At 38.0% G+C, this 23,098-nt stretch overlaps 4 protein-coding genes across 16 annotated transcripts; 1 reads left to right on the plus strand and 3 right to left on the minus strand.

Moving 5' to 3' along the window:
• Positions 1 to 1,331: 1,331 nt before the first annotated feature.
• LOC125221928 (probable mitochondrial saccharopine dehydrogenase-like oxidoreductase At5g39410) lies at positions 1,332 to 3,604 on the plus strand. The gene is made up of 2 exons (XM_048124270.1): positions 1,332 to 2,038; positions 2,843 to 3,604. The coding sequence occupies exons 1-2, from the start codon at positions 1,382 to 1,384 to the stop codon at positions 3,533 to 3,535; spliced, it is 1,350 nt and encodes a 449-aa protein (XP_047980227.1). The 5' UTR covers positions 1,332 to 1,381; the 3' UTR covers positions 3,536 to 3,604.
• An 866-nt stretch (positions 3,605 to 4,470) lies between these two features.
• Positions 4,471 to 6,027, minus strand: LOC125221929 (UDP-glycosyltransferase CGT-like). Its single transcript, XM_048124271.1, has 2 exons — positions 5,112 to 6,027; positions 4,471 to 5,007 (listed from the first exon to the last, which is right to left on the minus strand). Exons 1-2 carry the CDS (start codon positions 5,903 to 5,905, stop codon positions 4,971 to 4,973), a joined length of 831 nt encoding a protein of 276 aa, XP_047980228.1. The 5' UTR covers positions 5,906 to 6,027; the 3' UTR covers positions 4,471 to 4,970.
• Positions 6,028 to 14,637: 8,610 nt separating this feature from the next.
• Positions 14,638 to 16,352, minus strand: LOC125218448 (UDP-glycosyltransferase 708C1-like). Its single transcript, XM_048120118.1, has 2 exons — positions 15,508 to 16,352; positions 14,638 to 15,417 (listed from the first exon to the last, which is right to left on the minus strand). Exons 1-2 carry the CDS (start codon positions 16,222 to 16,224, stop codon positions 14,803 to 14,805), a joined length of 1,332 nt encoding a protein of 443 aa, XP_047976075.1. The 5' UTR covers positions 16,225 to 16,352; the 3' UTR covers positions 14,638 to 14,802.
• A 503-nt stretch (positions 16,353 to 16,855) lies between these two features.
• On the minus strand, positions 16,856 to 19,121 carry LOC125218757. Of its 13 annotated transcripts, none has more exons than XR_007176018.1 (6): positions 18,687 to 19,121; positions 18,453 to 18,530; positions 17,752 to 17,826; positions 17,600 to 17,659; positions 17,439 to 17,467; positions 16,856 to 17,114 (listed from the first exon to the last, which is right to left on the minus strand). XR_007176018.1 is itself a non-coding variant. In XM_048120504.1 (5 exons), the coding sequence occupies exons 1-5, from the start codon at positions 18,763 to 18,765 to the stop codon at positions 17,080 to 17,082; spliced, it is 264 nt and encodes an 87-aa protein (XP_047976461.1). In that variant the 5' UTR covers positions 18,766 to 19,110; the 3' UTR covers positions 16,856 to 17,079. The 13 variants fall into 13 exon arrangements, 10 of the variants coding, with proteins under 10 accessions (XP_047976461.1, XP_047976460.1, XP_047976456.1 ...); XR_007176019.1 differs by having other exon boundaries at positions 17,439 to 17,509; positions 17,763 to 17,826; positions 18,687 to 19,117; XR_007176017.1 differs by having other exon boundaries at positions 17,763 to 17,826; positions 18,687 to 19,110.
• Between the last annotated feature and the right edge of the window lie 3,977 nt (positions 19,122 to 23,098).

Genomic DNA, 23,098 nt, shown 5'->3' on the forward strand with positions numbered 1-23,098 from the left:
GCGTTCAATTCTTTTCATTGTGCATTGAAGGAAGTGAAATCCTTTACGTCTCTAAAGACTCTGATAACCAACTAGTATATTGTATGGTCCCTGACTCGAGTCATTGTGATTAGGCCATTCTATATACACGTATTCACCGTTCATACTCTAGAGACAGAAAGTTAAACCATTAAATCATTTTTTTCGTACTCAACCCACATTCTTAATATCCACCTTAGTCACGGTGTATCGAACCTTGCTATATTTAGCAAAGTTGGATCGTGACAAATGTAATATGGGTACTTCATATATAATACCAACAATCATTCAACCAAATTACTACATTGCATAAATATATGAATTACTCTCCCGTCACTAGTATTTTATATTGCAAAATTATTTTTCTTATCAAAGTATACTACTCATATGCACATATGATCATGTCACAAGTACTGCAGTGAAATAGTATGCAACATTAGCTACGATATTGTATTTTCAACCTAAACCACCAGGTCCTCTACTGTCCAGATTCGGTCTCATCTATCTCTGTATCCACCTTCCCAATTGTCGTTCTCTTCCTCGTTCATTCTATTTTTCTTTGTTCCATCTCTTCTGCCTCCGGATCTGTTACAAAACCAAGTTCAGATCGCGGGTTTCAGAAATAGTAAAATACAAGCAATTTTGCACAAAACAACAACGAATCAATAGTACAAAGATCAAAAACTGCCTAAGACCTGAAGATATCACCACACGATTGAAAAAGAAACCAATGAACACAGTAAAAATGTTCGCGCCCAACCGAGCAAAATTAAAACACATGAAATCGCACTAAATCGCTATACAATTGCAATATTCATCCAAACACCAAGCAAAATATCCATAAAACTAAAAACCAAAACTAAAACAAGGTGATTTAGAATTTTACCGGTTTCGAGTCGAGGAGTCGGCACTGCTAACCGAAGGTATTAATCATCCATGAATTTGCTCGTATTCAACAGCGAAAGTCTTTCCTAATCACTACTTCTTGCTGAAAAATCCAGCGCTAGGGTTAGAGAATGAGGGAATCGAGAGTTGAATAGTGGGGAGAGAGAGTCACGGTGATAACTGTGCCTAAAATGTGGTGATATTTCAAATCCGTTTCTGACTAAAAATTTTGGGAATTGACTAAAATACCTACGCTTGAAATATCCAACACATAAGACCGCAGTTCAAAATCTATTTCATCAGTTCAATCCTAGGTGTCCATTTTATAGATCTAAGAGCTAGAATTAGTGTTATGGGACCCTAATTCAATTTATGTAAAATACAAATGAAGTAATTAATCTGTTATAATACTCATATAATCCGGCAGCCATCACACATTTCAACTATACACACTAAAATCCGATTGAATCGGGTGAAAATGGCGGCCTCGAAACCCTACGACATCGTCATCTTCGGAGCCTCCGGTTTCACCGGCAAATACGTAGTCCGAGAAGCCCTCAAATTCCTCAACGCTCCCAATTCCCCCCTCAAATCCCTCGCCCTCGCCGGCCGCAGTCCGTCACGCCTCTCCGAGTCTCTCAAATGGGCCGCCGCCCCCAACCCTCCGCCGAACATCCCTCTCCTCACCGCCGACACCTCAGACCCGGCCTCGCTCTCCCGCCTCGCCTCGCAATCGAGGATCATCCTCGACTGCGTGGGCCCATTCCGCCTCTACGGGCAGCCAGTCGTGGCGGCCTGCGTGGATTCCGGCTGCGACTACTTGGACATCTGCGGCGAGCCCGATTTCATGGAGAGGATGGAGGCGTCCTACCACGACAAGGCGGTGGAGAATGGGTCGCTGGTGATCTCGGCTTGTGGCTTCGACTCCGTGCCGGCAGAGATCGGGCTCATGTTTCACTCCAAGCATTGGGCCGGGCCTGCTGTGCCGAACCGGGTGGAGGCGTATCTGAGCCTGGAGTCGGATAAGAGGATTGTGGGAAATTTTGGGACCTACGAATCGGCGGTTCTTGGAGTGGCTAATGCTGATAAGCTGGTGGAGTTGCGCCGCTCCAGACCCAGAAGGCCACGCCCCACTGTATGCTACCTCTCTTCTTGTTTGTAAAATGACATTCGTATTTTATAAAATGACCTAAAACAAACTGTCCAATATAGGATTGAAATTCAAATCGATGATAGGTCATAGCTGAATAGGGAAAATATTTATGCACATGGATACTTCATCAATCCCCTGTTTGTATTAGATGGAATTCCTCAACGAATCCTTGTTTCTGATGTGCAACAAATCATTTGCAGAGTTTAGGAATGGTTTATTATAGCTGTGGTCTGATCTTTGAAATGTATTTTCCCAATTGTTGAACTAAACTTGAATTGTCTGATTGTATTTGTAAATAGGGGAAAAAGGGATTTCATGACGAAGATGAGAAATACTCTGTGTTGACTATGTTGAATGATTTAAGTCAATGCAAAGACTATATAGGATCATCTTGAATTGAAATTGTAATAAGTGAAATATTATAGGTCTTAGAATATAAGCGAATAGGGCAAAAATATATATGTACATGTATTAGATACTTCATCGATGCACTATTACTATTAGATAGGGTTCGGCAATGCACTCAGGGGTTCCTCAACGAATAGTTGTTTCTGATGTGCAAGAAATCATTTGTAGAGTTTAGAATATTCAGTTTATTATACCCGTGATCTGATCTATGAAATGTATTTTCTAGAGATTTAACTAAACATGGATTTCAGACTGGATTTTAGTAATGGAGTAATAATGTATTATAGTACGCTTTATCTGAACCATTTATTTCCTTTCCTACTGTCAAGTGTGGGGCTGTGGCTTGAATCTCCAACTCAAACCTATCTTGAATCTCAGATTCCTGGACCTGCTCCTTCAAAGGGCTCCATCATTGAGAACCAGAAGCAGCTGGGCCTCTGGGCTTTACGCCTGCCATCAGCAGACTCTGTTGTTGTTCGAAGAACACAGGCTATGTTGACTGAAAACCCCCATGGTTTACCCGGTGTAAACGAAAGTGTTGAGCATGTAAAAAAGAGGGAGGAGTTCTGGTCATCCACAAAGCCAGCCCATTTTGGTGTGAAATTAGGCTCGAAGTCATTGCTCGGCTTGTTTCCTGTGATCACACTCGGTGTGTTCTTGGGGCTCTTGAGCAAGAGTAGAGTTGGGAGATGGCTTCTGCTCAAGTTTCCCTCCTTCTTCAGTGTTGGATGGTTCAGGAAGAAGGGGCCTTCGGAGGAGGAAGTGGCGAGTGCTACCTTCAAGATGTGGTTTGTGGGACAAGGGTATTCGGATAGCAGTCTAGCTTCGCAGGGTGACAAGAAGCCTGACACTGAAGTGGTAACAAGAGTGATGGGACCTGAGATTGGATATCTGACGACCCCAATCGTGCTGCTTCAGTGTGCTCTTGTACTGCTGGATGGCCGCGATAATCTGCCTAAAGGCGGAGTTTATACGCCTGGGATTGTATTCGGCCCAACAGACCTCGAGCAGCGCCTGCAGGACAATGGGATATCATTCGATTTCATTTCAAAGAAAGTGCTTTCTTCCTGAAGCTTGGCTGCCTTGTGTACGGTTTGACATTTTACATTACATGCTGCAATAAAAGAATGCTTCTTGAAATTCTGTCTGGAAATCTATCACTAAGTGCATATCATGTGATTTGGATGGTTGATATTTCTTGTGTTTTCAAGAAAAAATTAAATGTGTAGACATGAATATGCTTACTATCAATCACCCTAAAATGAAAGCTCCCTAATGCAACTCTTTTGATTGCACTTAAAATGCTCTGTTTTTCTTTAATTATTACAGACATCTTAATGGTTTCAACTAACATACTTAAGATGACAGCATCTATTCTGTGTTAAGTTAGTTAAACGATGTTTTTTATGCAAAATTCTTCAAATTTCATGGAAAAAATTCAATCTTTCTATCTATTATTCGATCAATTTTACATGTGCTATGATCACAAATAATAGAGGACCATATGAAAAATTAAAGAGGTTGAAGGGGTGGGAAGTTCAAGGTAAAGGATAAATAGGATTGATTGAACTTTATAACATTCAATCATAAAATTGTCTGAGTATTGTAGCTCATGGAGAGTCTCGAGATTCTCCTTGAGTGTTACTTTTTTGTATCTTAAATTCCATTCACTATCAATACAATTCCTATTCTTCTCTGCTGGTCTTCATCTTTGAGTGTATCAACTATGATTACGTTCTCCTATCCTTCTTGATCGATCTGTTATGGAACATCGTAGTTCATCTTCACTGTCAGTCTTCATCATCGTTGCTTCTTTTATGGTTCCAGAGTAAGAGTGCAACAACATGATTTCATATGGAGTGCACGCAGAGAAATATATAATGACCTGTAAGACAGATTTCTAGTGAAAAATGTTTAGCATCTTTATAATTGGGAAATGGTTAAATATGTTGTTCTGATTGACAATGTCATATTGTAATTACAAATTCATCCAAAAGCATCATCAGTTAACAAAAGTTGCTGTTAAATAAATTTATGACAAGTATTACAGCTAATAGGATATATTTAGTTTGAACTATAAATTTATCTTCTTATCTAGTTATTGCTGCTAATAAACATCTGCATGACTTTGTCAAAAGCCTTTTGAGAGCTACCACCAATCTCAGAGGCTTCCCTGGCTCTCTCCCTCACAATCATAGCTGCCTTGTTGACGTCCAAATCTTCCATCATCTGCCTAACCACTCGGCCAATCTCATCCCTGTCGACCACCTCCTCCCCTTGGCCGTTCCACTCCTTCATCCAGATTCCCAAACCAGTCTTTTCTACAGCTTCTGCATTCATCATCTGATCACCATGTTGCGGCCATGCCAACACCGGAACCCCTTCCCAAGCGGCCTGCATAATCGACTTCCATACACATTGATTCACAAACACACCAATGGCAGGGTCAGTTAGAACCCTCTCTTGATCCACTTCCCCTTTCACTATCATCCCGTTGTCACGTCTCTCAAAGCAAGCTGTGCCTTGAGCGATCACCCAGAGGTAATGATATCCACATATCTCTAACCCTTTTCCCAGCTCTCTCGTCTGATCTTCTGAGATTACTTCTTGGCTGCCAAAGTTGACATACACAACTGATTTGGCAGGTTTTTCGCTCAACCATGTAAGAAAATGCTGATGGCCTCCGAGTTTCTGGTAAGGTTGTAGCGGGCCGACAGGGAAAAGTGGCGGCTGGCTTCTGTTGAGGGCTGCCAGACTCTCTTGTTCAAACCAGTCGAACGTGTTGAAGAGGATGCCTCTCACTCTTGAGAGTGCTCGAGCATTTGGGACAAGGTATTCTGTTAGCAAATGATTTGTTGATGATTTTTTTAGCCAAGCAGTAGGAATGTTGGCTTTCGGTATTGATGGCATTCCCTGCACTTCAAGGTATTCCGCAGAGTCGCTGAACACATTCGGGTCTTGAGACAGCAGGCGTGGTATGTTTGTGATAACGGCTAAAAACTTTGCTGAGGTGGTGGAAACCACCAAGAGAGGAATGTTGAGATCAGTGGAGATTTGAGAAAGCGTGGCTGCTATAGCGAAGTCTGAGAATACAGCGGAAGCTCGTAGAGAAGCTAGAATTGGGGTTAGTTGATAGAGAGAACGATTGATGATTGCAACGCGTGCTATAAATGGATCATCACTGATGGTGGTGGCGTCGTCAGTATCTGCTAGCATATCTACATCAAGAAGCTCCACACCTGGCTGGCTGGCGAAGTCGGAATCAACGGGATGAGGTTGAACGTTGATGAAGGTGACTCTGCAGCTGCGTGGAGCTGCCATCGCTGCAGCGAGTCGGAAGAATGTAGCTGGATTTCCGATGCCACTGGGAAGGAAAACTAGGTGAGGAGGTTGAGGCTTTTCTTTCATGTTTGGAACTGACATTTTCAAATTTTGGATCATGTATAGTAGTTATTTGTTCATATATGGATTGGTCTCTAAGTCGACATCTTGTTGGTTTGTTGTTGAAATAGGAATCTGCTTCATTGTTTTTCCATGAAGCAGACAACATCTTGTGTAGTTTATCTTGGTCATGACTCATATTTGTGGGGAAGAAGATTTTTTTTGTAAAATTTATGTCGATGTCTCGTGTTATTTATGATATAATTTTGAATTATTGATGGTCCCGACTTATATGGGATAATAATCATAATCATTAACATTAACAATAATAAAGATATTTGCTGATAAATTAATTTTTTTACTTAAACTCATAATATTCTAGTATAAAATATAGGAAATCTGTTATAATTATATTAAATTTACTATAATTGTAAATCTTTATGGTCATAATTATTCCCTTTGTCCCATAAAAATATATGCATTTGAAATGATACGAGAATTAAAAGGAAGAGAATGAAGAAGAGTAGTTAAAGTAGTGTTGGTGGATAGTGAAATCAATATTATTATGGCGTAGCGCAGTTGGCAACGGAGGGGGAGATTTTGGTGCAATATTATTATTAGTGTTTAATGATGGGCCTTAGTTGTATAAGTTGTAAGTAAATTGATGTACATGGATAATGTGCTAAAGACAATATTTCTTAAATAAAAATGCTCATATTGTTATGAGACAGACGTAAATTGAAAGTGCACCTAATTTTATGGGACTAATGAAGTATTATGATTATGTCATTATAAATTTATTTAAATACTATAAAATTTTGATTTTTGTTTATACATTATTAACATGAATATAGATAACAATTTATTCTTTTGATTAAAATATTTATTTCTAATTCTTAAAAAGCATTTTTAGAATAGAAATGGAAAATAAAAGAGAGATAGTTAAATCCATATTATTGGATAAAAAATCTCTTCACTTATCCAAATTTATTAATACTCCCTCCATCCCACTTTAGGATCCTGGTTGAGTTCGGTACGAGTATTAAGAAATGTAAAGGAAAGTTGGTAAAAAGAGATAGTGGAATGTGAGTCCTACTATTTTATATTAGTTTTATAATAAAATGTGAGTAGAAAAAGGTTAGTGGAATGTGGGGCCTAATACGATTTATGGAATATTTCAACCGGGACTCCTAAAGTGGGACATCTAAAAATGGTAAACCGGGACTCCTAAAGTGGGACGGAGGAAGTAGTATTTTTGTTATTTTTCTCTAAAGTTCCCTTTTTTATACATGTAATCTCAAATTGTACTCTAGTTAATTAAAAGAAGAAACAATATCATGACACAAAAATTAAATTAATAAATAGTACTCTCTTTGATCCATAAAAATATGGGCAATGTGTATGGCACAAGAATTAAGACAAAATTGGTAAAGTGAGAGAGAAGAGAAGAATGATATGGTAAAGTAAGAGAAATGTGGAAAATGGTAGTTAATGTAGTGCCAGTGGATATAAGGATCTACTCCTTTTGTCCCATTAGAAATGAAACGTTTTCCTTTTTAGGTTGTTCCAATAAAAATGAAACATTTCCTAAAATGGAAACAACATTCTCTCTACCTTTTCTTCTCTCTTACTTTACTCTCTCTCCATTAACTCACAAAACACCACTGCATAAAATCTTGTGCCGGAAACCAAATGTTGCATATCTATTGGGACGGAGGGAGTATATTATTATATTAATATAACTTTCTAAAAATGAAATGCACATATTTTTATGGGACAGACGAAAATGGAAATTGCACATATTTTTATGGGACGAAAGGAGTGTCGATTTAATAAATTTTAAAAACATATTATTACAACATAATTAAGCATCAAAACGGTTAATCGGACTATGAAGTTTGGGCTTTAACTAAACTAGTGTTAACCCACATGCGATGCACGATGGAATATTTTTGCGTCGTACAATTTTGAATTGTTAATTGATAAATTAAAATGAGAAACAATATAACTACATAAAATTTAAAAATAGTATGATGTACTATATATTAACAATTCAATAAATATATACTCCACAATTCATTTTACACTTAAAGACATTAAAATTAAACATATTTAAAATAAAATCAAGACAAAACACAATTATTTGGGCAGCGAAGCGAGTATATCAAAAATATATTTAAAGCAATCCTTCAGATCTCTCTACCCAAAATAATGAATCACACTTTTAACAAAATAACTATATTTGAGAATCATGAACTACATGTTTCGAGTTAAGGATGTTACTATGATACGCTCGGATTTTGCACGATTTTAAGGTCATTATTTGGTCTGTTTTTTTATGTCAAAGTCACTCTACATGTCCATTATCTGCATATTTTATCTATTTTGGTATTTTGACGTGTTTTGTGAGAAATGTGCATATTTGAGCTGAAAAGGGGAGTCAAAACACAAAGTCTGGAAATCTGGAGTTCAGACAGCGACCGGCGACCGCCGGTGCCCGGCGGTCAGAGCTATGTAGCGGCCCGGCTCGGAAATTTACGTTTGGAAACGAGTCTCTCCCGGCGACCGCTGGAAGTCGTGTGGCGGTCCTCCGCCAAAGGAACAGAGGACTCTGGATTGCAACGCGGCGACCGCCGGCCAAGGTGCGGCGGCCCGCCGGAGAAAGGCGCCGAATCCGACTTGACCTAGATCTGCTCCAAGATTTACCATATTTTGAAGATCTTTTCCTTCTACAATGAGGATTGACTTTCCCCTATAAATAGGACCCAAGGTTCATCAAATTAGAGCTTCTTTTTGCAACATAAATTCCTAGAGATCAAAAGCTAGAATACGTCATTGTGCAAGGAGTTGAAGAAAGATTTCAAGAACATCAAGAACGACAAGGATTCAACCTACGGGTTTTATTTGCTTTAGTTTTATGTTCAAATTGTTTTCCCTTCAATCTATGTTTTTAGCTTATTCCATTATGTGTAACTAAACTCATAGGATTCTAGGGATGTGTTAGTAACGACTTTGGTTATACAATTCCAGTTTTCTATTTATTATCCGTTTTTTTTTTTTACTTTGTTTCTTCCCTAAGTAATTCTGATGTTGCATGATTGAGTGACACAATCTTGCATGATTTAAAATAACTTGCTTCATAACTGTGAGAGAGTTCTAGCGAGTTAGATCCACTTAGTAGACACTACAGTTAGCTTCCCTTAAAACGACACCTTTAATTGAGAGTGGGGACTTTTCAAGGATCTTAGAAGCTTTTTGGAGTTACGTGTTAGGATTGACAACCATAATCTTGTAATCAACGTTTGCATCGCATGAGCATAAGCTAGGTGACTCGTCCTATCAAAGTAATAACTGTGCTAGGGTATTGTAGTTTGGAATTTGTATAACCATAACAGTGAACGCACATCCCTGGAATTCCTTTATCTCTATATTTTATCTCCGTGTTTTATTTGCAATCAGTTATTATTTGTTTTCTATTGCTTTCAGTTTTCAAAAAGTTTTCAAAACCTTTCGTTTCTCCAGATAGCAATTGAGTCTTAGTAGAAGATAGACAGTCTGTGTTTGTTTTTCCCGTGTTCAATATCCGGTACTGACCTTTAACTATACTATATATACTCTGTATACTTGCAGATTTATTTAGTGCTAAAAAATAGTGCATCATACTACAATTTTCCCCTCTCTAAGAATTGCTAGAAATATTGGAATAAAATTCTCGAACCATATACATGTGGTACTCTAATTATGCAATCAAAGAAAAAAACAAAATAACAATACATGAATTGGAAATTGCAATAAAAATTATAAAATAAACCGAACTATAAGTCTAGTCGAGAAAAATCCTCATTCCGCATGACAAATTACATCATGGTTAGTGCTCTTGGATTGACGTATTATCACTAAAGATGTAACAACGTCCTCCTAACATATATAACACCGCAAATCCGCTAGACACCGATGAACTTTATAAGGCTCCAAAAATCAAGTAATACAATGTTTCTAAAATGTACAATACAATGTTGAGAGCTTGAGAGTGAGTAAAGAGTGATTTTATTGGTGTGTAATATATCCACAACTCTACGCCTTTGTCTTTTATAGGAACAAAATTGGGACATGAGAGATTATAGAATTAAAAAATCATAAATTATAAAATTAAGACAATAGAGGTTACAAAATTTGTTAAATGCTCATTATCCTATTTAAGATTTGTAACCGCCAGTTATTCATTGTAATTTAAATAAATATTCATGATAGTTACATATAAATATTCAAATTTATGCCTAAAACTTATAAATATTTAAATTTATTTCCAAAATTTTTAAATCTTCAAAATAAAGCTAAAACTCGTCTTTTATATATAGGTATAGATTAGTGTCACAACGACTTAGTATTCTAAACGCATGGAAAATTAATACTACTGCATAATAACCCTAAAAATTTCTAAACACGTGATTGGAAAAATTAATTATTTTACATTGTGGATTGCACTTATACATATGAAACTGCCGTATAGGTTTTCAAAATTGCAGTAACACCCAAAACTTATAAATTATTCAAAATTCATCCAAAACTCGTCTTTTATATATGTATAAATAAATAGATATCGTGATATATTTTTTAAGTAACAATGTTATATAGGTATTTATGTCATAATAATGTCATTTATTGGATACATAATGGTTATTATATGGTAATTAGTATAACAATGCATGGAATATTATTAATATAATTCTGATAATTACTACCGAAATTAAATTGATTGAATATAGAAAGTGGGGATGTAATCAATTGCTAACTAATTACCAATCCAAAATTGAGACCAATTTTCAACCATTAGATTAGAAGATCTTGTGGTTAATATAATGTCAAGTGTAATATATTTTAAATTTAAATAATTATTAATTAAATTAAAAGGGTATTAATGTTATGTGTAGTAATTATAACTAACTACTTTCTATCTCCTCAAAATCATCTCAAATCTTTACATTTACGTAACTCTATCAATTTAAATTATTTTTTCGCAAAAAATATATCAAATTAAAGATAATTTAATAAGGATTCCAACGAGATCTCAATTGCATATGTTCCGACGATGTTCGGGTGATGAAATTTGATAAATTATATTTCAATCTTGATACGTGTTGATAAACGAACTTTTATCAGCAATCTGACAAAAATCTCGATATATTGTAGGCAAAATCTCAATATTATGCATGTCCAATCTCAATAAAAATGTGTTGATATTTTCTTGTCCTTGTATTGATATTCTAATGTCGTGTTGTTGATATTTGTAATACACGATGTTGATATAAAAAAATACTCACGAAAATGATCATATGATAACATAATGATGATATTACCCTTTTGTTGATATTTTGTCTACTATTTATTGAGATTTGTGAGCTTTAATCTCATCCACTCATTTTAAAATCCAAGGATGGAGATTTTAGTCTTGATTTTGGATTAGGGTGCTATAAGCATTAGAATAGGACCCGTAGAAAGTAATCTAAATGCTAATTATAAATAATTTAATATTTTAAACATGACAGTTATTGAAATTCAATGGGTACAAAGTGGTAGGTAGTTTTAATAAAAAAATTTAAATTGCATTTACACTCTTGGAATAAAATGATTATTCAAAATTGTCCAAAACTAGTTCTTTATATCAGTATAGCTAGATAATGTTATATGCAAAGAGATAAAACAATATATTACTCGTTCCGCCTACGAAATAATATTCATATTTATCATTTCGATCTGTCCACTAACTCATAACACTCACTATTTATTGGAATATAAAACAAATTTATACAAGTGAAACTTACATTCTACTAATTTTATCTACTCACTTCTATTTATGTTCCATAAAACCTGCATCAAATCAAAATAAAATTTTAAACTAAAATTTTAAACTATGAAAGGAGAGGAGTACTATATTCTTAAACAATATGTCCTAATTTACTTTATTCTATTTTCACCGCCACATTTTTCTTTCCTCCTCCACCGTCTCTCTCTGGAATTTCTTTCTGTATTCAAAATTTGTAGGCTAAACAACAAACCAACCACACTCATTGGCTCAGCCCCTACTATTCTTGACTAGTGGTCACCCAACTATCACACGTCGATTCTTCACTGATGGTGCATCTTCTTCTTTTTGACATGTGGAGGCTAATACGAGCATATCATCAATAATATCTCTATATCTCTATTATTTAGTTAATTAATGATTTACCATATCATTTTATATATGCTTAGGATTAAATCTTGTTCATTAAGTTAGGATATAGTATTATAAATAGGGATATTATTATTCATTTGATCATTCAAGAAATATCAAATTATCTATTTTTACTTTTACGCTTTTTTCGCACTTTATTTTTATATCAGTTCTCGGTTGATTGACAGACGCGACCTCCTTTCTTTGTTCTACGTTCTTCTTAAGGGATTTACCCTTAATTGAGGCACTTAGTCAGAATGATGCTCATTGTATTCGCTATGTCTGACTCTATCGACCTTCGCTTCCCTCGCTTCTTGGCGAACAATTTCAATATTTAGATAAGATTTTTTATTTCTCTTATGTCGGGCTTTGGTTTTTATCCATAATCTTCACAATGCAGAGTGATATTTATAGAAGAAGTGGCTTGCTATTTTACCAATTTTTTGCACTCCATAAGTACAATTTTTAAAATATGAACCAACTCTATCAGTTTTTCATATTGCTCAATTGTAACTTTTGATGCTTCTACTGCACTTGTTATGCTAAATATCATTATTGTGTACGTCGTTTTCTGCCAAAATGTACATAAAATAGCATTTTGATTAACTTTACATATTTTAAGGTTTATTGTTGTCTTCGTCGCCGGACTACTGAAAAAAGGTGTCACTCTCTTCATCACTTTTTGGCTATGGAAGGTTACATCATTATAGGCATTAACATCCCTCATTTTGCTACCTAAATGCCTCTCGATACTCGTCTTAAGATTCTTTTAAAATAATAGAAATCTATTTTCCTTGTTGTATTTAAAGTTACACCTTTCACTTTGTAAATTATTACATTTAGTGCATGTCTAAAAGTAGGTATATAGAAAAGATATATTATGTATTTATCTTTTTAGAAAAGGGAAATATACCTTTTTAAAAAGTAACATATTTCAAAAGAAAAAGATAATTATTTTTAAAAAATAATATAATAGTATAAAATGCATTAAAAAATATAAAGTGTAATACTTTTCAAATACCTTTCCCCTTGGAAAAGGATTTTCATGTAAAGAAGACAAATATAGTAGTTATAAGATTTTACCTCTTCATTGATGGGGAGGTAAAGATACCTCTTCAAAATAGGATGTATAATAACTTCTCAAATACCTCTCCCCTTGGAAATAATTTTTTATGAAAAAAAAGTAAATATGATAGTTATATTAGTTTACCTCTTCATACTAATTATAACACCTTTATAAAATGAGAATATCATTATATCTATTATATTATGAACTCCCTCCGTCCCAAGGTATTAGACCAACTTTCCTTTTTGGGATGTCCCAAAATATTAGACTCATTTCCCTTTTTAGCAAAAAACATCTATCTTATTTTATTCTCCACCTACTTTTTCCCTCTCTTCTCTCCCCTACTTTTTCCCTCTCTTATACTTTACTCTCTCCACTTTAACTATTTAAATATCAATTCCTTAAATCATGTGCCCAAAAGAAGTGAGTCTAATACTCCGGGACGGAGGGAGTATTACATTTTATTCTCATTTCAATTACCATACTAATTAGTAATTAATATTCTCTCCTCCGTCCTCAAAGAAAATGCGTTTAGCACGAGTTTTAATGCAGATTTGGTAAAGTAAGAGAGATGTAAAAAGAAAATGTAATTAAAGTATTGTTAGTGAGAAATGGGTCTATCTCATTAGAGAGAAAAAAATTTCTAAAATTGGAAAATATTACCTCCGTCCCCCAAATTTTGACACACTTTGACCCGACACGGATTTTAAGAAATGTAATAGAAAGTGAGTTGAAAAAGTTGGTGGGACGTGGGTACCGTTTAAAGTATTAGTTTTATTTTATAATAAAATGTGAGTAGGAAGGAGTTAGTGGAATATGAGGTTTACTACCAAAAATGATAAAAAGTGAAGTGCGTCAAATTTTCAGGGACGGAACAAAATAGTAAACTGTGTCAAAATTTGGGGGACGGAGGTAGTACATAAGAGCATCCACAATAGGAGGACACTTTCTCCTGGACACTTCTCTTTTTTTGTCCATAGACACTTGTGATTGTCCACGGCCACAAAAAAAAAATTTCCGCAGCAATAGTGGACACTTTTGTTAGGCACATTTCACTTTATTTTTATTCTTTGTATATTTTAATTCAATTAGAATTAAAAATTCGAAAAAAAAAAGGAAATCGGCGACCGCCGCGGCGGTTTCGCCGTGCAATAGATAGCCGCGGCGGCCGCCGCGTTTCTCTCTCCTCCGGCTCGTCCTCGGCGCATTCGGAGCGAAAGCCCTTCCGCCCCACAAAAGTTGTCCGCCTCCGGGGCGGCCTCTTCTGCCACAATACACAGGCGCGGCTTAGCCGCGACAGGGCGCCCGCCGCGGCGCCCCTACTGTGGATGCTCTAACAAGGAAAGAGTGCATATTTTCGTGGGAGGGAATATTATACTCCCTCCGTCCCATTGAAGATGACCCACTTTTCTTTTTAGTTTGACCCAACTACCCATTAATTAAAATGGAAACACCTTTATCTCTACTTTATTCCCTCTCTCTTACTTTACTCTCTTCTCTCAACACACAAAATAAATTTGTATAAAATCCGTTGCCGCCCAAAAAGGGGATCATCTTCCTTGGGACAGAGGGAGTAGTACTACATATAATTTCAAGAAGAAACATCAGTCAATAATTTTATGAATTTCTCCTTATGAAAACAGAGTTACTTTGAGACAAGACAATGTGATTGGTTTATTAGTCCGAAATGGAATTGAGGAGGAGTCCTTGAAGCAAACATTCCTCTCTCGCACGCCGCGCCTTTTCTTTGACCTCCTTAGCCGTCGCCCTCAACTTCGCGTCTCCAATCAGCGCCCTCAATTTGTTGGCAATCTCCTCCCTTCCGATCAATCTCCCGCCCCCGGCTTGCCATCCCCACTCTCTCTCCCACACTCCCAACCCCGCCCTCTCCACCACCTCCGCGTTCACTCTCTGGTCCCCGTGCGTCGGCCACGCCAGCACCGGCACCCCCAGCGCTGCTGCCTCCGTCACCGAATTCCACCCGCAGTGGCTCACGAATCCCCCAATGGCTGGATGACCCAGAATCCGCTCCTGCTCCACCCACCCCCTTACCACCCTCCCCTGCCCCTCCGTCCTCTTCAGAAACGCTTCCCCCACCATCTCATCTACTTCTTCTTCGTCTTCCTTATCAACCTTGCTCCCTTTCACCACCCAAAAAAACTTGCACCCGCTTTCCTCCAGCGCCCCAGCCACCTCCCTCATCTGCGCCTTCGACAGCGCCGTTCTGCTCCCGAAGCTGATGTACACCACTGATTCTGCCGCCTGCTCGTCTAGCCACGGGAGCTCGTGACACTACAAAAATTGAGACTAGCGTTTGAATTTTTTTAAAAAATAACCATAATTTAGAACGCAAAAGTATCCTCATCCGATTTTTTTAGTTACGGTTTTTGATCTCTGAAACGGCGGCAGCGGCCCCACCGGAAGTAGGTGTTTAAGTACTCCCTTTGCGCGAAGAGCCTCGATCGCTTCCGGCTCTAGAGAGGAAAATGTGTTGATCATAACACCCTTTGTATGTTGCAGCACCGCAACGTTTTCGATGATGTTGGCGGAGAAGAAGTGGTTGGGGTCGAGCATGGGCGGAGGAATGCTCGAGACGGGGATTGGAACTATATTAGGGATTTCGATTTGGCTGTTGAGGGGAGGTGGTAGGTGAGAGAGGGAGGTCATGAGAGAGAAGAATCTGGCGGAGGAGGTGATGAGTGTGTAGACGGGGAGGGATAGGAGGTGGAGGAGTCGGCTGAGGATGGGGAAGTCGACGATGGCGGCGGAGAGAGGCGGGGAGAGGGAAGAGAGCAAGGGCGGGAGGAGATGGACGGAGTTGCCGACGCGTTCCATTTGGATGAAGAAAGGATCTTCGTTGATTAGTTGGGATTTGGTGTGAGGGAGGAGATGGAATTCGAGGCGTTTGATGCGCGGGAATGTGGCGAAGAAGTCGGAGAGGTAATCCGACTCGGCGCTGCTCACGGTGGGCTCAACGGTGATGATTGTGGCGGCTGCACCGCGGGAGTGGAGGTCGGCGGCGAGGCGGAGAAATGGGATCAGGTGGCCCATGCCGGCGCAGGGGAAGAGAGCTAGGTGTGGGGCTGCCGAGTTGCTCATTTTCACTATAAATTATGGTAAATGATTTGTGAATTTATAAATTACAATATCTTCACTTTTATTTATGCGAGTTGGGTAGTATGATTGGTGTATATTGTAGTACCTTCAATTTCCATTATTATTATGCTAAGTTAGGTAGTATGATTGGTGCATCGCTCACCATGACTTTTATCTTTACAATAATTACTTTAGCTGGCACTACAAAAAAAAAAAAAGTTGTTTTGCAAGCACCAAAATGCTCGCAAATAACCAAATATGCTCGCAAAATGTCATTTTACAAGCACTTTGCGAGTACGAAGGGTGCTTCCCATTTCGCTCGTAGCAAAAGTTGCAAGTTTTAGCAAGCACATGCTGAAAAATTGCAAGCACAATGACCGGTGCTCGCAAAATGGCTTGCAAAACCTAGTGGTCGAATTATTACTTTGCAAGCAACTGTTTTGCTCGCAAATTTGCTGAAACTTCTTTTGTGCTTGCAATGTGCTTGAAAAATAATTCCACTTTCTGAGCTGTGCTTGCAAACTGAGTACTATTTTTTTCCTGAAAATTCTGTAATTTTTTAATTTATTATTTTTTTTTTCAAATTAATAATAGGGTATATTTTTTAAAAATTATATGAAATTAATCAAAAGAATGACAAAATTTAAATTCTACATAAAATTAAAAATATTGTTTTACACTTCAAACCAAACGAATGATTTGAATATTCCAAAATGATAACTGTCACTGTTTCATAACTTGCACACCATGAAACTAGAATAGAAAAAAAAACCTCCCTTTTCTTCCATAAACATAGAAGTCAAACCTAACACTCCCTAAATCTATGCACTTCTTCTCCTCCTCTCTTGAACTTGTTGACTACGGACCAGCTCCAGCAATTTTTTGATTTCCTGCTGCATTGACAGAAATACTCATATTAACATAATCTAGGTTTAGGACCAAAAAGATACTTGCTTCATATGTGGCTCCATAATTTCACTGAGATCAAGGAAACTCTCAAGAAATTAATACATATAGCATGCATAAAAGCAGACAATGCAGACCCTAGTAAATAAAACTAATAACACAATGTGTAGGCTGCCAAAATCAGAAAGTTTAAGATCAATTTTCTGGGTCAGAATGGTAGTTAAAGAAATCACACACACTCAAAGCATATTCATTCATTAGGCAGAAACATGAATTTTGCAAATGAGAAATGGTAGAGTTAGGAGATATACCTATTACCAACTTCAAAATGAAATCTCCCCTGAGAACTAAAATCAGTGAGCTCAAAAATCAAATTTGGTTTCTACCACACATAAATCTCAGTAAATCAAAAGCTTTTGCAACTTATAAACTTCAAAACGATGTTTATATTCCAACAGGAATGGAATCTTACCCCTTTGAAAACTTCTCCAAGTTTTTCACATCGTTACAATTCACACAGAAGTAAACAAATCTGCAAATGAAGAAAATACATAAAAAAAATACAATTAAAAGTGAAATCTCCAAAATCCAAATTGGAAATAACTAAGAAATTGAAAATCTAACCATAATTTCACCTAGAAATCAGATAAGTGTGTAAACCGATTGAGGATTTTGTAGTATTCACACAGTTGGCAGCCCCTAATCAATGAGAAACGAGGTGAGTTGATTTTATTGGGTTAGTTATATAACTTTGTGCCCTGTAACAGAAGCACAAATATGCAACATGATATATTTTACACTCCATTTTTATGTACAATCACATGAAGATATGAGATCAATACTAATGTGTTTGTTATGATTGTGAGAAACAACACATAAACATAGCTGGAACAATAGTGAATCTCCTTCAATAATCAATACCTATATTTATGGTTCTGTTTCTTAACTCTTCTTATAAAATCTAATCAAGCTTTCTATTCCAGTCAAAATTTTGACTAGAGAGGGGTTTAACAATGAACGGATGACTGTAAAAAAGTATAATTGTAAGTGAGCAGTGAGCAATCCATAGCTAACATATAGCTAAACGTCACCTCCCTATTTCTCAATATTGTTTAATGTATGGTTAACTCAATGACCTAATGCTACTAATGATTTAATTTCCAGTTTACAATGTAAAGAGTAAACAACATCAAATGAACATCACAATTGCATCGAACTCAATGCAATCTCAATCACGAAAGCAGTTAACCAGCTCAACATTTCACTCAAATATGAAACACATATCTACATAATTCATTACAAAAGTCCAGAAGCAGTTCACTCACCAGAGTCTCGGCTTCACAGGATCTAGTTCACTCACACATTAAATGCAACAAATTATCTCAAAATATTTTTCAAACAATCTGAAAAAAAAAGCAACAACAAAAACGCTAGAATCGTGAATCTAGGTGATAAATAAAGTAGATCAGAAAAAAGCAATCTGAAAAAAATCAAAAACAGAAAAAGTAATCTGAAAAAAATCAATGACGGAAATGCTGGAGAACTGGAGTCGAACATACCTGCTCTTCGAGAAGCTTTGCGCGGCAGCATTTGATCCTCCGATTGAATCTCGCCGCTGATAACTGTTCGAAGGCGCATGGATGAAATGAATCAGAGCGCAGCACATGGTTTAGTGAGAGATGATACGAGAGAGGGGAGGTTTAGGGTTTGTTTAGGGAGGGAGACTGGCGGTGAGAATTAGGCGGTGAGAAATTTTGAGAAGTATTTTCAGTGAAAGGTTTGCGGCCCATTATTTCACTGAGGAAGATGCATCTGGATAAGAATTACTAGTAGTAATAATTTTGCAAGCACCATTAATTGTGCTGGCAAATCTGCAGGTAGGGAGCAAGCACAATTCGTTTACTAGAAAAGTATAGATGAAAAAACGCAATTTTGCAAGCACCACTAATTGTGCTCGCAAATCTGCGAGCAGTGTGGCAAGCACAATTCGCTTACTAGAAAACTATTGAAATAAAAATTAAATTGTTGTTTGCGAGCACTAGTTGCTCGCAAAATAGCAAGCACAAGCCTTTTACTCACAATTTTGCTTGCAAATCTGCCAGAATTTTTGAGCACATATTGATTGTGCTTGTAAATATGTGCTTGCAAACAAGCATTTTTTTTTGTAGTGTGGATAAACTATGACAACGCGAACAATGAAAATACTATTAGCTCTCTCGTCGAATTTTTGCTGCCATGTGTTATTGCTATATGTTTATTAAGGACTCGGTTGATTCAAGATCGATTACATCCCAAAACACAAGAATCCATTTAAGTAGTTCTTAAAAACGTGTAGACATTGGGGCTGTGATACGATGTTGGTCGTATCGGAGAGAAGGGTCGATGGCGTGGGAGGCTCTGCGATCGACGTCTGCGTGCGGAGGTCTCCTCCGTCAAGCAGTTTGTTAGATTTTGAGAGAAATGAAGGAAAACACAAACGTGGGAATGGCTAACTATAAATAACTAACTCTTTACTTAGTCTTGGACAAGGATTGGAGACCTCTTTATGCGAGGTGGTGGAGCATCGAGCGAAGGATCGATGATAGCTTCATCTGTAGAGTCATCTGCAGGCTCTTCTTCATGTGTTGGCGGAAGAGATGATGTTAGGTTCTTATCAACTCCCCCCCGATAGGATCATCCTTGTCCTCAAGGAGAAGAAAAGAAAATCGACTGGATAGGGAAGTGATCGTATCCCAGTTGAGCGACGGCTGATCGGCACTAGACCATTGTACTAAGGCCTTCCCCTTCTGTATCACTTCTGACTGCCGCAATGCTGCTGCCAAATCTGACAAAGCCTGAATGATTGGCGGCGACAGATCAGCCTGAACTACTGGTGGCTTGTCGGAATGTGTCGGGACTGAACCTGGTGGTGCAGCAACAATTTGGAACAGATCATGTCGGCCCTTATGTGATAGTAGAATGGCTAAGGCGTGAACAGAATTCTTGTGCGGTATAGATGAACAACCCCGTAGCACAACAAATGAGTCATCTCGGAAAAATTCCATAGTGTGTGTCGTATAATCATGTGTGACACGACCAAGTGATTCCAACCACTCCATGCCTAGAATGATGTCCGGACCATGAAAGTCCAAAATATGTAGATCAATTTGAAATAAATGGCCTTGAAGATCGACCACGTACCGTCTCCTTGCTGACATGAGAACAAACTAAGGATGCACCATTACCGACATAAACACGAAAAGGTTTAATCTTAGTCAAAGAAAGACTTAGCTTTTCGGCGATGCGCGGATGTATAAAATCGTGGGAGCTTCCATTGTCAACCAAAATATTCATCGCCGATTCGTGGATTGTTCCCACAATATTAAAGGACTTCAGGTGTTGTCGGCCTTCGACGGCATTCAAGTGAGAAAGATCCGCTGTGGTACCATTATCATCCGGCAAATCACTCTCTAATGCAACCACAGCAACTTCATCAGCATCAACGCCCATGTAAGCCAAAAAATTATGGTTACACACATGACCTAGGGCCCACTTCTCCTCACAATACCAGCATAATCCTCGACGATAGCGATCTGCCTTCTCCGACGCAGAAAGGCGTACCACAGGCAATTTGCTGAGCTCTCGGAATTGGCCAGCTGATGGACGCGGACCTTGGGAAGAAGCTGCGTTTAGGTAATTTGGTGCAGGTGAAATACTGTTAGGAGCTCTCGATTCGCAGGGGATTGATGGATTTCTCTCAGAAGTGTAGGTCGACTGTTGGTGCTCCGGTCGACATGCCGATAATTCTTTAGCTAAGGCGAATGCAGCTGCCAAAGTCGACGGGCGGTGCAATTTTACTTCACGTTGCAGCGGCTGTTTAAGACCTGCAATGTAAATTGGCAGTAGAATATAATCTGGAACACCAGAGAGCTTGTTCTGCAATCTTTCAAACTCGAGCTGATAATCTGACACCGTGCCGGTTTGACACAATTTGACGATTAAACCAATATAACTCTCGTAACAGTCAGGATCAAAACGATAACGAACATCATTGAGAAAATCCTGCCAAGTAACAAAATCATTATTGGAACAATAATGCTTGATCCATTCAGCAGCCGGAGGGTCAAACAACGGAACCACATAATGCAATCTCTGAGCATCGGGCATCATCATATGGTCAAAATAATATTGGATTTTGAAAATCCAATTAGCGGTGTCGGTTCCATCGAAATGAGGAGGGTCCATCCGCACACTTTTATGTTGATCTGGTTGGTGATAACCGTGAAGAGGACGAGATGGTGTAGGATACCAACAAGATGTTGGACGTGGCCCCAGTGGAGTTGTACGATTTTGCCGATCAAAGGAAAAATTAGATAGTGGATTTTGCCAGGATTGTGTATGCGAAGGAGGAATTCGGAAGTTGCCGTGAAAATCCAAATCGGTGGTGGTGTGAAACTGATGAGTAGTGGGTGGTTGTGGAGGTTGAAAGCCTGAATGTAGTGGAAAGTTAGTGCCTTGAGAGGTTAAAAACGGTTGACGCTGAAATTGTGAATGAATAACCGCTGGTGGCAACGGTTGTTGCATCCAATGAACGTCAGGAGCAAGTGTGGAGAACGGAATAGCTAAGGCGGACAACGACACTGCAAACGGTGGATCGGTGTCAGGCCGCGGTGGAGGTCGATGATCAACTGTACGTCTGTCGGATACAGCCAGTCTCGCTTCCAACTTGGCTATTGTTGACATAATCCAATCTAACTGACCAGTGGGGATAACTCCAGGGGCAGGAACAGCCACCGTAGGGATGTTCGTATCAGGCCGAGTATCATCAGTCTGCGGCAAACCGAGTTGTTCCCGGCTGGGGATGATCGGTATATTGTTTGGATTGGTAGCCATGAACACGTCAATGAAGGCACCAGATGATACGATGTTGGTCGTGTTAGGTTTGGTATACTGAAAAGCATGTTTCGAGCAAGTTTCGCGCGAATAGAATCTTGCTTGTATACGTAAAACTCTACAATCCACTTTTAACCCGATTCAGTATTATTCGAGCAGTCTCGCACGAATAGAATCACTATTGTTATTACATTGTGTTTGCTTGTGCATTTATAAGATGTTTTACAAACATTTAAATGCATAAGAAGTAAACAAAGTCTAAGTCTTTTGATTAGTAGACCGGTTGTGGGCGTCGTCCACTTTAAGGTAACACGGTCAGATCTATGCAATGCTTTGCAAAAGAAAAGAAGAATTTCACAACCTAGATAGGCTTAGACTACCTATCGTGAAAGGTTGCAATGTCAGACCGCATATTTCTAAGCCTTACCGAAATAAGATGACATTGGTGTGGTATAGCACTGAACGGATCTAACAAAGCAAGACGTGTCTTTATGCTATCTAATGAAAGACTAGGTCTTGATAAAATATTTTTTCTTAATCTACATATGTTAGTATTGAGCATACGGTATTGATTATGCACTACTTTGATTTATCAAATGGTGCGAGTTTTTCGCAACCCAATAATCCCGATATATTGGGTAGTGGTGATTAATATCTAGCGGTGCTAGGATTGCTATTATGTTGAATCGTGCGCGAGGTGAGTCTCGTTTGATAATGTCCTCAAGAGGAGCTCGAACAAGGTTTTATTATTCGAAAAACTGGCCAGTTGGAGTTTATTACTCTATGAATAATAAATAAATGTTTCTTGCTAAGTCCACTCTTGGAATTAATAAGATGTTAATTAATTAAGTCCATAGCAGACATTAATTAATAAATGGACATTTATATCTTAAGCGCGGGAAATGGGGAGAGTTCAATATTACTTTTGTAGTGGCTGCTCGTAATATTCCAATATAAGCTTGTATTAAATTGTGGTTCAATTTAATTAGTAAAAAGCTAATTGGGGGAGCCCATATCCAAAACCTTCCATAGATCCCTGTCTGGGCCCAAAACTATTTAGTTTCATCACGTATTAGTTATGGCATACGAGTTATGATTG

The sequence above is a fragment of the Salvia hispanica genome, chromosome 4, assembly GCF_023119035.1.
Source record: "Salvia hispanica cultivar TCC Black 2014 chromosome 4, UniMelb_Shisp_WGS_1.0, whole genome shotgun sequence".
In the NCBI taxonomy this organism is placed as follows: domain Eukaryota; kingdom Viridiplantae; phylum Streptophyta; class Magnoliopsida; order Lamiales; family Lamiaceae; genus Salvia; species Salvia hispanica.